The sequence below is a fragment of the Lepisma saccharinum genome, chromosome 12, assembly GCF_977018435.1.
Source record: "Lepisma saccharinum chromosome 12, izLepSacc3.1, whole genome shotgun sequence".
Classification (NCBI taxonomy): Eukaryota; Metazoa; Arthropoda; class Insecta; order Zygentoma; family Lepismatidae; genus Lepisma; species Lepisma saccharinum.
The window spans coordinates 54,311,758-54,325,338 of record NC_139240.1 but is presented as its reverse complement, the minus strand read 5'-3'; the positions used below and the strand labels follow the sequence as shown (position 1 = coordinate 54,325,338).

The 13,581-nt window shown below is 39.5% G+C and overlaps 1 protein-coding gene across 1 annotated transcript in view; it reads right to left on the bottom strand.

The window, feature by feature from the left end:
- Window positions 1-13,581, bottom strand: part of LOC145996105 (putative cytochrome P450 6a14) — a 15,338-nt gene extending 1,757 nt beyond the window's left edge. Inside the window, exons 1-4 of the mRNA XM_083132371.1 lie at window positions 13,461-13,581; window positions 8,862-9,837; window positions 6,572-6,796; window positions 4,621-4,872 (exon numbers count right to left, since the gene is read on the bottom strand). Of these exons, the coding sequence (XP_082988497.1) occupies window positions 4,621-4,872; window positions 6,572-6,796; window positions 8,862-9,798 (1,414 nt within the window). The 5' untranslated portion in view covers window positions 9,799-9,837; window positions 13,461-13,581. The remainder of the gene's footprint in view (window positions 1-4,620; window positions 4,873-6,571; window positions 6,797-8,861; window positions 9,838-13,460) is intronic.

Genomic DNA, 13,581 nt, shown 5'->3' with positions numbered 1-13,581 from the left:
AAACATACAACGCCTTCTGGGATTTTTTTTTTTTTTTAGCTAACTGGCCGTTTCCGAAATTTTACATTATCATATTCAGCGGAATACAGACTTGGGCAATAAGATTTACTTGTGAAAGAACGCTCACGTATGCACGTTTCAAACTTGGATGCGTTAGTGTTGCGTTGTAAGAGGGGCCGAAGGGAGGAAGGGGATGAGCGAGTTCATGAAGAAACTCACAAATAACACCTATCCCCAAGCAGGGACTTAAATCCGGGACGAAAATCGACAACTTAACTAGAGTTGACGAGCTGTATCTTTGCGGGTGACCTTGGCTATTATGCTCAGAGAGACAGAGTGAGAGATATCCGTAGTTGCCACCTACTGGCGTTTGATTGGTCGACAGCAAGGACAGAACTCGAGGAGAATGACGCGCAACGACTAAGCTCCTCCCCTTGCTACTGCGCAACCGGGTTTGGTCAAGGTTCACCCGCAAAGATACAGCTCGTCAACTCTAACACGCTCGGACACAACGCCTGCGGTTAGGCTAGATTAACCGTGGGAGACTGGTTAGCTTAGTTTGCTAACCTAACATTTTCTTCAACAGGTACAGCATATTGATCTTTCCTTTAACCATACGCAGGGACGGCGCTACGGGGGGGCTAGGGGGCGCTGAAGCCCCCCCCCCAAAACAGATTGTTGTAAACGCATTTCAAAAGTAGAGATTTACGTTTTACATTATAAAACTTTCATTGGAGCAAGTACAATGTTCAAGTATAATTTCTAGTTCTGTTAGATCGCAAGGCTAATTTATTATGATGTGTTCTAATATCAAGGGGAGGGGACATTACAAATATGTCTGGATAACAGTGGCCAACGATCACTTGATACTAAGTAATTGGTCAATCATGAGTCGCCAAACTTCCTGCGAAATCTGCTGCCTGCCTGGTAGGTGTGTATAGTCAGCGGCTGTGAGATTGTTTTTTGATTGTTGGCATACGAGCATACAGCTAAATGTGTACAATTATTAATCTCTTTAACTCGTATCGCTATATTTCGGAGTAGGTCTAACAGCAATGACAAATGAATTTTATACGTAGTACGACGTTCAAAATCTACCGAAGCGTTATGTTTATTTTCTGTTTGTTAGTTCCTCATTCGAGTACCAACAGCTGCATGAGTGTGAGTGATGTTCTCTAATTGATTTAATAGTTATATCTGTCTTTATAGCTGTAAATATTCGGGAGGGAGAAATATCGTGTTAAAGAATCAAATAGTACACAAACTGCCTTATTATTAAATACCAATAATTGGAAACATTAAAATTGGAGTCCCAGCCCCAATAGTCTAGCTGTAAAACTACAGCCTTGATATCAAGGGTTCTGAGGTTTGATCCCCGTTGGAGATGTCATTTCAATAAGTGTTTCAGATTCCACTAGACGCTGTAGGTCCTATCCCGGGTAGCCTCTGGACATTAATACAAATGCAATCAACTAATCATTGCACTACGATGCCAAGATCAGCACGCTTGGGCAATTTTATTGCTCACAGTCCTAGTTCTACAACCTCTGACAATAAAGTTCGGTGAATGATCCTGAATATCGAAAGTAGACGAATTCTTAATGAAACCTACCTTACTGTCCTTCGAAGTAGTCCCCTCCCATGGCTATGCATCGTTGAGAACGGCTGTACATGTCCTGGAAACTTTTAGAAAAGTCTTCTTTCGGAATGGTGTTCAAGATCCTCGTCACGTTCCGTTGGATGTCCGGAATATCCTCAAATCTCTGACCTTTCAAAGCGATTTTGAGGCGTGGGAAGAGAATGAAATCTGGAGGATTCAGATCCAAATTTCTTGCAATACATTGCTACAGAGGATGAGAGCTGGTGTGTGAGGTACGACCCTGAAACGAAACGCCAAAGCATGGAATGGCGTTCTCCTGCATCACCCCGTCGGATGAAGGCCAAGGCGGAAAAATTGTTGTTCCCTCCGGCAGGAATTCCTTGTGGATCATGCCATCACTGTCAAAGAAAGTGATAAGCATCGTCTTGATGCGTGATTTTTACGCCTTGATCTTCTTCCGACGGGGTGATGCAGGAGAACGCCATTCCATGCTTTGGCGTTTCGTTTCAGGGTCGTACCTCACACACCAGCTCTCATCCTCTGTAGCAATGTAGTGCAAGAAATTTGGATCTGAATCCTCCAGATTTCTTTCTCTTCCCACGCCTCAAAATCGCTTTGAAAGGTCAGAGATTTGAGGATATTCCGGACATCCAACGGAACGTGACGAGGATCTTGAACACCATTCCGAAAGAAGACTTTTCTAAAAGTTTCCAGGACATGTACAGCCGTTCTCAACGATGCATTGCCATGGGAGGGGACTACTTTGAAGAACAGTAAGGTAGGTTTAATTAAGAATTCGTCTACTTTCGATATTCAGGATCATTCACCGAACTTTTTTGTCAGAGGTTGTACATGTGAATAAATTATTATTTGTGATGTTAGAAAATTTCTGTTGTACCGTGTCATTGGCTAATTACGATTCAGTGGAGGAGAATCATTTTTTTTTTTTTGCAGCACATCTAAAGCTCTTGGTACGTACAATGCTGATCAGTATTCATGTATAATATATTCTGAAATAATATTAAAATCTTCAGCAGTTATTTTCACTAATCAAGATGCCCAGCGCTTGCAAGTATATTAATTACTATTGTGTCAGTGTATTTGTCTGATAGTGGAGCTGGATTTGTAGTGAAAATGTGCTTCTTCCTTGAGAGTGACACCTCTTAAGTGGACGGTATTTCCGCATCCTCCCCATTTTTAGCCCTAAGTTCAGAATTCCAGTCATTGAACAAGAAAACGTAAGATATTTCATCATGGAAGAGATAATGGTATCCTTAACAAACTTTCTATTCAAGGGTGGCATTGTTTATTTGATGCTTACTTTATTAAGTTAGTGTCACTTTACTGAAGCACGATAAGCCACACTCTTCCGCCACTCTCTACACTGTTAAGAATTGGACAGCTCAGAGTTATGGCACAACGATGCAGAAATGAAACTGAAAGTAAATACCATTCAGCAGCTGTTTGCAATGATTCAAAATTGCCTTTCACGAAATTTGTAAGTTTTGTGTTCTTTAAATTGGCATACCTCCGTTAACGGCTGGTTGCGGCAAATCAAGTGTTACCTTCATAATTGAATTGGTAACGAGAGGTTGAGTGTTCTATCTGTTCAGTCCTTTGAGAAAGAGAGCTTACAAAATTTTAGTATTCAAACAAGGCTGTAGCTGCTCATAAAAACAAATTAATGTTATCTGAGTTTCTTGCTGTGGCTAATTTTCTCATTTTAGCAAAAAAGTACTCGCACTCTTTACATAGAAATAGTATTACTTGTAGTATTGATATGCATATCCAGCGAATTGATAATGAGTGTAGTTTCTTGTGTATTTTGTACTGTTCATATGAATAGTAAGCCTGTGATATTATTCCACTCAATAATGGCTTAGGGAAAGAAAGTATAATCATTGCATTATATTTGACATAAAAATATTCGTGCTTAAAAGTACTTTTGTGTATGATGGAACAAAATGCAACATCTCAGTGATTTATAATTGCCTCTAACTAAAATATGTCACTGATAATATTAAACCGTAATAAAGTATTAAGGATCGGCTGGACCTTTGAAATGCGAATGGGCGAATTTTTTCAAATTTTCCTCTCCATTCGAAAGCCCTCTTGGATATTTCAAAATATGAAAAATTACATACGCTTAGAATTTCTTTTAGAGCATTGACGTGAATCTTCGTGTAGCTATATAAGTGTGTTATACAAAAAAGTAAAACACAGGACTTTAACTTTGCCAAACCAAAGAGGAAAGGAATTTGCAATGAAAGATGCCAAAAGAAGAATTTATTCATCTTGAATAAATATTTCAGTTGACCATTAGTTTTTGTACCTGTAGAATTTTTAATTAATCGATAGATGGCGGAATCGCACTTAAACACAACTTATCCCTTACCTTTGCTCCATTACTTATTTTTATCACGAAATCTTACATCATTATTGGTCACTAATTCTCCCATGTTACCTCGGGATTCCCTGTGATATTGGTATCCCTTAGAAAGATTTTGCTGTTGTAAATTGTTATGAAATTCAGCTAAAAACTTTCGCTGTCTATAACATAACTGCAACAGTGACGCTAGACTTTCTGGCGGGGTCATATCCTGGAAACCGAACATGTTTCGGATTCACATTATTCTTACGTTGTCCGAACAAGGACTTGTATACAATGATAGAAAGTTTAACTTATTAAGAAGTTATGTAAATTCGGATGTTGCATGCATTGAAAATGTGTTAGATTTGAGGTCAAAACTTCCATGATCAGAGCGTTATTAGTGTGACTTCATACCGGAGAATCTGGATTGCATTCTTCAAAGGTTTCTTATCACATTCATATCTTTACAGTTTCATTTATTTTCATTACTAAATTTGCCAATTACATTTAGACGGGTTGGCCACAGCCCACTCCGCTCCTCGGCTTCGCCTCTGCATCATTATATTACCAAAAAATTTCGGGCAAACGTAACAAAAACCAATAAGAACATTTTAAGAAAAGTAAAATCACAAGGTAGCCAACTCCTTACCAATGCACATTCGAGGTCCTTCACCAAATGGCATGTACGTGCATGAAGGCCTCTTCTTCTTGTTTTCCTCACTAAATCTATCCGGGTCGAACTTCTCCGGGTCCGGGTAATATCGTGGGTCTCTATGGAGCCCAATGATGGGTATTTGGACGACCGTGCCAATGTCCAAGGTGATGTTGGTCTTCGGAATGGTGTAGGGCTTCGTACAGCGACGATCAGTGATTGTGATTGGTGGATATTTCCGCAAGGTTTCTGTAAAAAGATAAATGCAATAAGTCATGACTTATTACTATATACTAAGTATGTAATTATGAGTATTGTTAACATTTTTACTAAAAAGAGTTTCAAAATAAAATGTGCATGAACTAGGGTAGTGGATGGGACGTTTGGGCTACAAATGACTCTCACTTGACATTCAGAACAAGATCATTGATATATTAGGGAGATCTGTTTTGTGCTCCGTGGTAGCAGATATTAAAAGTCGGGAATTTGCTATTATGGTTGACTAAACTTGTGACATATCCATCATTGAACAATTGACATTTTGCATTCGAACTGAAAATGAAAATTTTAATATTTTTGAGGAATTCATGGGCTTTTACGAGATGCCGAACACTGAGCCCAAAACTTAATGAGGGAGGGAGTGAGTTATTCATTAATTTTTTCAGTGATCAGAGCACCCCCTCCCCTCCAATAATTTTAACAAGTCGGCGCCCCTTAGGGTTAAATCCGGAGATCGAACTTCTTGCACACTTAAGTTAGCTGTAGTACCTCCCCGATGGAGCAGTGGTAGCGTCGTCGCCTTGTAATCAAGGGGTCCCGGGTTCGATTCCAGGTGGAGGCACATGATGGTTCGGAACCCACTTTAAACTGTAGGTCCAGTCCCGATTAGCCTTACTGTGCATGAAGTGGACATATAGCACCAACTCAATCCAATCCCTTTACTGAACAACATTATGGCCTCCTAGCAGCAAAAGACGGCAACACCGCATTGCTTGCATAAATAACGTACATTGTTTCTCTCTATTGAAGTTATAGTTCTAACAATCCGTTTCGTAGTATAATTGTTATAACTAGGGGCCAGGACTTTATGTCCTATAAAACTGAAAAATATATATCTAATTATGTCATATAAATTGGAAAATATGTCATGAAAAATTACAAATATGTCAGAAAAATGCAGAAATATTCCCAGTAAAGCCAAAAATATGAACAACAATACTCTCGAATTTCTCCCATACCCGATAGAGTAGAGTAGGCGCTGTAATGTACCGAATGTTATTTTTGCTTTTGACTGATTTTTGTCAAAGCGAAAAAGGCAAAGAAATGAGAACGAAACTTCTTTACTTCCCGTGCAACAATGAGAGAGAACATTTTCCCTCAATAATGTTTGCATGGGTATCAACTGTCGGCGGGATAAGAAAAGTGGGGTATTATTGTTCTGTACTAAGAAAAGACGGCACCTTTTTTCCTCCGTAATTTCCATATCCTGCCATCGACAATATGAACTATCCGTTGTGCTAAGCTACGAAGAAAAAAATATATGAAATAACCGATTATGTGCGAGAGAATTACGAAATTATACAGAAATATTACAACAAAATTGAAGAAATAAGTTGTAAAAACGCTAAATTGGTGAAATATGTCAAAATATGCTTTGTCAAGTTTGACTATTTCGGCTGATTTTCATCTGATATGTAAAGATCTCACCCCAATAATAAATCCGAAGCCAAATGAAAAATATGTTATAAGATAAAGTCCGGGGCTCTAGTGATAACGGTTTTAAATGTTTCACGGACTTATGAATAACCCTCTATTATGAACTGCTTTGTTGCAGAAATCATTGATGGAGCATTTTTCTGAAAGCTAGCATCTTTTCACAGACAACTAAACTCAGAATAGATGCCAACTACAGTTGTTACAGTAAATTTGATACATAACGAGTTCTCACCTGAAACTACCATATCCAGGCACACCATCTCGTGCAGAACAGCTTGGTAGGTAAGATTCCCGTCATATTTCTCCAAAAACGCATCAACTTCTTCACGCAATCTTTCTTGGATCTCGGGATTAATTGCCAACTCGTACAGAGCGAAGTTTAGTAGAGTGGACGACGTTTCGAACCCGCCGACGAAGAAGACTATAACTTGCGCTGTCAAATCGTCGTGGTTGAAATCTGAAATAATAACAAGGAGACAAGCACTAGCAAGGAGACAAGGGGACATAAGTGTAGAGTTCTTTATTTAAAACTGGATTTGTATTGAAATTTTTTCAATGATTTTCACCTTTATCTTATTTCTCTCGGTCTTATCCATGACCAGTTCGAGATTCGAACCCTGTACTCCCCTGCCGTCGTAGCGCGTTGTGCTAACCACTCCGCCGAATTCTTCAATTCGGAATAATATATGTTTTCCTTTAATAACAAATCGAGGTGGAAACAAGTTCATCAATGCAGATAGTAAAGATGGTAGACACGCATATTCTCGAAATGTTGCACTTCTCTGTCTCAAGTAGTGAGTTGTTGTCTGCCACAGAACCATAATAACAGGTTAAAGAAACTAACACAGTTAACTCAGAGGGACTAGGTGTGGAAAATAATGGAACTTCAACATGGCAAAGAATTATCTTTACGTCATAGCTGGGGTGTAGGAGTGACTTTCCCGTTTGAACCCAAATGTCAACCTCTCTTCCACGTAGTTAATACACCCAGGATTGCATTCTTGCAGACAAACAAGACTGAACTCATAGTACTGTGTTCTGTCCTGTCCATGTGCGTTTGTGATTGTCCATTCATACATCTCATCATCATTCATACTCATCGTCGCGATTAGCCAAAAGTGGAAGCAAAGCTACGTAAAATAAACAAATCACCCATGTACCTCCAATACTCCTCTAACCCCAATATTTTCAGGACAGGCCCATATTTTTTTTTCCAAAATACCTAGTTTATATTTGTTTTGATGCCTTATCATATCCCTTCCTCTAAAACATACTAATACCACAGATAAGGGTAGAGGAAAAGGTCTAAATATGGCCCCCTTTTTATGTTGCCATTTTCGGAGGAAAAAAATTAATATATCAAGGACCTGCCTTTAAAATGCATATCTATGAAATATATACTTAAATGTAATAGCATGCTAAAGTATAGAAGGTTTCAATTTTTTTTTTAAAAAAAAGCAATTTCCAAAAAATGGTAAAATGATGTTTTTCAAAATTGTGGTCCAAATATGTGCTACTAGTGGCAATATCACAAAAAGCAATTACATTTTTTTAAAAGAAAAGTCATTTATCGCTAAAACATTATAAAATCCATATTTATGAATAATCTGTTGTTTTGAAAATCACGCGGAATGGGAAAAATCGAAATTAAGAAAAACATCCAAATATTTGTTGAAAATGTGATCTCAACATTAGACCTCATGTCATAGCCCATATTTAGACCATCACGCTATTTTTCTTCTTCAATTTATTTTCGCTCTGTGTGATACATATTTCACAAACAAATCATGGCATTATAAAAGCCCACATTTGTTTTATGTACCGCTAATATCATAACCTATAGAAGGAAGATGAGAATTCAGAAAACGCTGAGTTAAAACATAACTGCAAAACGTTTTCGGAGGTCGCAATACTATAACAGCGTCCAAGCCCGAAACTAACCACCACGTTCTCTTGCGAATTGGCGCCGCAACCTTTGTCCTTGACAGATAACCAGTTCCAATAGCCTCTGCCAGGCTGCAGCACCCGGCAGCGCTGATAACTCCAAAACCCATATTTAAACCTTCGCCCATATTTAGACCACCTCCTCTATATAAGCAGATGTGGAACGAAAGCAGGAAACCGTTCCGCTGAGCTCCCGTTTAGAATGGTCATTCGCAAGAATAATCCGCTGAGAGGCGCCACACGCACTCTTGCTTCCACTACTTCTGACAAACAGAACAACAGATGGCACTGCTAAGGCACTGGTTTTCCTGCCTTATTTCCAGATCTGCTTATATACCTTTATCTGTGCTTATACCCTACCAGATTGAAGATTCTGAATAAACTATAGCTTGCAAATAACAAAGGTGTGAAGAAAAGCTTTATGGAGACAGTACATTCTTTACTTATACAGTCTAATCGGATTCTAAATGGTGTGAAAAGGCATGTACGAACCATAGGACAATAGTTAGAAATTCAATGAATGAAAGAGTCAAAGTGCAAATGATTCCACAATAATGAAGAATTGAGACACTACTTACCTCTGCTTACATCTTCATCAGGTAAAAGTACATTCTGCCCCTCACCATCTACATCGTTCTCTAACTTCCCTTCATTCTTCAGCTTGATCAACAAATCTATGAAGTCGTTTCTCATTATGTGGTTCTTCTCTCGATAATGCAACGTCTCCTTGACAGTTTTCCGGAAGAAATCTTGTATATCTTTCTTCGTAAAGGAAATATTGAGCAATGTTGCCAGCCAGTGAAACGACAAGAACAAAATATTCCTAATACCGTCCATAATACCTTCAGGTTCGGTCAGTTTTTTCCCCATTACTCGAAATTCAGCGTCTGGATTCTGGAGAGAGTTCACCTGAAGACCAAAAACGCAAGATCCGATGACGTCAATGGTGTACCTGGCCATGAGGTCTCTAACTTCCATGGCTTCGCCTTTTTTGACCTCCTGCTCAATGAGTTTCCTCAACTCCTCCGCACACTCGCAGACGAAGTGGAACATCTTCTTCATCTTCCCAGAAGTGAAGATGGGAGTCAGCTTGAGTCGCATGTGGCGCCAACTGTTGCCTTTTAATGAAAGCAAGTTCTTGGTTTGGAGAGGATCAACTTCTGGATCAGTAAGGTCATCGTGGTCGACGAAGTGAGAAAAATCCTTCACGCACATGCTCTTGATCAGCTCAGGGTCACGGACCATCAAGATGGGTTTCTGCAAGAAGTATATTCCACCGAATTGTTGTCCTTCAAGCTTCTTGTAGAGTTCATTAAAATCCTCACCAATGTTCTTGCGTAGAAGAATAGAATCCTTCATGTTTCCAAAAATTAGTGACGGTTCCACATGTGGTACACCTTTTCTTGCCCAGTAACTCATTCTGTACGCAAGGTTGACGTAGAGTACAGTCACACATCCTAAGAGTATGGTAACTAGAATTGGCAACCACGCAAGAAAGGAACTCACAATCTCCATTGCCAGCAAGTTCTGTTATTGTCAGTCATTGGCGAGTATCTGCAAAATAAAACAAATCCTTTTCTTTTGTCACTTCCTCAATGGATGTTACGAAATGTATGCTTTCCTAAATTCTTGTGATTGAATACTACTCTTTCCTACCCTTGTTGATTAAATTCAATTTGCATATGTGTATATTGATATGTTTTAGCACAGCCCGCTACGATCGTTCCAGCCTCGACCAGTTCGCATGCTATTGCAAGACGTTACAATTTCTGCCGCTACTCAGCAAATGGCGCTGATGTGGTCTGCTTCTACCAAGACGCTTCTAAAGCAGATGAACTTTACGATTGAGAGGCTTGAGATTTAAGTACTTAGGTCTTTCAAATATTTATGTTTTTGAGGAAGCAAATGCGTTCCATCACAATTGGAAGGATCGTAGCTGCTTATGGTTTTAGAAATTGTAAGTTGCTCTACATTTTAGGCGAATCACAGCCAGAGGCGTCTCGTGACCTACCCCGGGATCGAACCCATGCCGTCCCGCAGTCATTGTCCAAAGCAAGGTGCCTTAGACCGCACTGCCACGGAGGAGGACGGTTATTTATTTGCTTTACCTTAAAATGAGAAGTAGTTTGAGCTTGAATTTTGGTTTTAAGTCCACTTTATACACAGAAAGGCTAATCGGAACTTAACCTACAATTTATTTATGTACGAGGTTTATTTTTAATTAGTGGCCGTTTTGCGCTTACGTTGGCAACATTGCGTGCTTCTTGTCTTGCGCATGTGTGTTAGTCACCATGACATTCCTTGCACGTAAACAGACGCCATTTGCACGTTGTGAAACGCTTGGTGTCGATGTGGTGGACAAAGGAAGTGGTGCAGGTGATCGAAAATCCCGCCGAGTGTGAGATACGATCAGTGATCAGGTTTGTGATCGCGAAAAATGTGAAAGTGGCAGACGAAGAATGCTGTCTTCCAGCATCATGTTGCTGCACGACAACGCACGGCCACACACTGCAGTTGCCACACAGTTGGCTGGGAGCGGATGGATCACCCTCCGTACAGTCCATTAGCTATTAGCGATTATCACCTACTCCTCCACTTGAAAACTTTCCTCGCTGGGAAGCGATTCAACAGCGCTAATAAAGCCAAACAAACCGTGACGGATTGGCTGTCTGACCTGGCGGCAGATTTCTTTGATGAGGGTCTACAAAAGCTCATCTACCGCTACGACAAGTGTCTCAACAACTATGGGAACTACGTTGAGAAGTAGCTGAATGTACCTACATATGAACAGCAACAGAGGTAATTAAATTTCTTGCTTTGCATGTTTTCGTTTTATTTCAAAACGGCCTCTAATTAAAAAATAAACCTCGTATTTATTATTGAACTCAACAGGTACATCTTAGAGAGTCTATAAACATGGTGAATACTGTTAGTACATTTATTTTACTGTAACATATTTGTGCTCATACCATTTGATTAGGAAATCATATGTTTAAGGCCAGTGTGTCTAGTGGCTTTAATGAGTTCCATTAGGTTCATAGAAAATATGTCAATGGTCTTATTCTTGATTAGCAAATTTATTGTAGCTAACTTGTGCACAGTGCATTCTCCTTAATGGAAATTTATTTACAGTTTCCGATCTAGCCTTTATGAGAGGAAAAAATGTTTATCCTTGCATCTGGATTTTGTAGACGGGATTCGAAAATTAATCTGAGAGAGTAGATGTTCAGCGTTAAGAACTTCCACAAGAATACTATTTGCTTTAACGTTCTTCAATGACACAGCTTTGTAAACCGACATTCATATATTAGGCTGTCATAGTGTTCAAATGAGAGGTTAACGTTCTTCAGAGGCAAGTGAGTTGCGATTCTGCCTCTCAGGAACACTTATAAACATATTGTGGTTATAAACGACGGATATTTGACTATTATTAAAGCGAGATTATTTCCGTAACATCTTTGGCTGTTATGCATTTGAAGCTTCGGAACGAGTCACAACTCTCGAAGCAGCCAATTAACCAAGCGAGCCGCTGACGTCATCTCAACCCAGAACCTATCGCTAAGCCCCTTGCTCATCTTCTACACGCCCACTAGGCTCGCTAGACAGACTCGCGCAGTCCGCTGGAGATGGTCCGAAAGTAATTCGACTTCTACCTTCGTTATCGGCTGTGCAACAGCTATACTTTGGAACAAGACATCTGACATCTCACTTCGAGTAGTTCTAAAAACGGCCCAAGTTCCTTTTGTTTTATTGCGATTTCATCCTGCTACGAATGCAATTTAACATGGTTTGATTTCGATTTACTTCTGTTAACACATACTGGGGAGCTTTAGCGATTACTTAAGATTTTGTTCAATATAATATGCTTTCGTAGTTAGGTTAGGCAGGCCAGGTTTGGTTCTCTTAGCATTATAAATAAATTCCCTAAATACATTCTACTAAGGTTCAGATTTACTTCTACTTTTATTTGGATATTCTTTCTTAAAGAAATTTGCTTGGGTTAGTTTCTCATAAACCTACTGCCTCGGTTCTACACACATTCCTTACAGTTGCTTGTCAACGGAAAATACATTGTCCATGAGAAGTGCGCATGCTTGCGTAAGGTAGTTTTTAAGTTGTTTTTTCAACATGAATAACTCTTTTGCGAAATCCAAACAGTGCTCAATATTTTAAGGAAGGTTAGAATTTCGTGTGACAATAATTGTTAAAATTCTCCTGCTAGGAGAATTTGAAAAAAAATATCATAAAACAATGGGAACCGTTACCCTAAAAACTATCAGATCAGCAGATGGCGTATTTCCACCGCTTACTTCAGGTCGGTTTTCGACTTACCAAGTTTAATCGCGACGATGAAGATTGACGTAGACCTGACTCTTGCTATTGTACAGGGTGAGCCAAGAGTCCCATTACCCCTATTTATTTTTATTTTCATATTGATGTATAATATTGATAGTCCAGTATAGTCTAACAGGTGATACATTTGATCAGATGACGGTATAGACAACAACTTATTCCAGAGTTTACGCCATCATTTTCATAACAGAGAATTATTCGCCTTAAAGTATGTGATGAAATGGGCTGCAATGTCTGCCACATCCCTGTTTGGTCCATATTTCTTTGAAGGTGATGTGAATCAAATTAACAATCAAACAAACATGATGGTGCACCAGCACATTATGCTATTGTCGTATGAGAATATCTCAGTTAAATGTTTGGAACCAAATGGATTAGAAGAGGTTCTGAACATTTGCCAGCACCTCTGAAGTGGCCACGCAGAAGTCCGGATCTGTCTGCCATCTCCTGTTATACTATACTGGACTATGAAAACTTAGAATAATATTCATCAATATGAAATAAAAAAATGGGGTTAATGAGACTTTTGGCTCACCCTGTAGAACGATAGGCTACTCTAACCACTCCGCCGCAGGGGCCGGTCAGCAGCACCAGATAATTCGTAGGAATGAAGAAATGTCACAAAATACTTCTACGTAATTATCAACAGAATGAGTCCGTTGCAAGGTCGACTAACGATCTCGCGACCGAAGGCATCAGGCTCGAGTTATGGGTGTGCTATTGTGACTATCCCATCATAAATTTCAACAAGTCATCGTCACGAGTAGCCACTAGCCAAAAATGACAGAGAAGCAACACATTGAAATCAAAGAAACAACACATACCTTGTAACTTGCAGATAAAGCGGGAATGGAAGAAAACGACCTTTCTCGCAATGCTTATCGAGCAGACTGCGATGAGATTTGCGTAACTGTAGACACGCCTTTCCTATCTTTTGAGCATTCG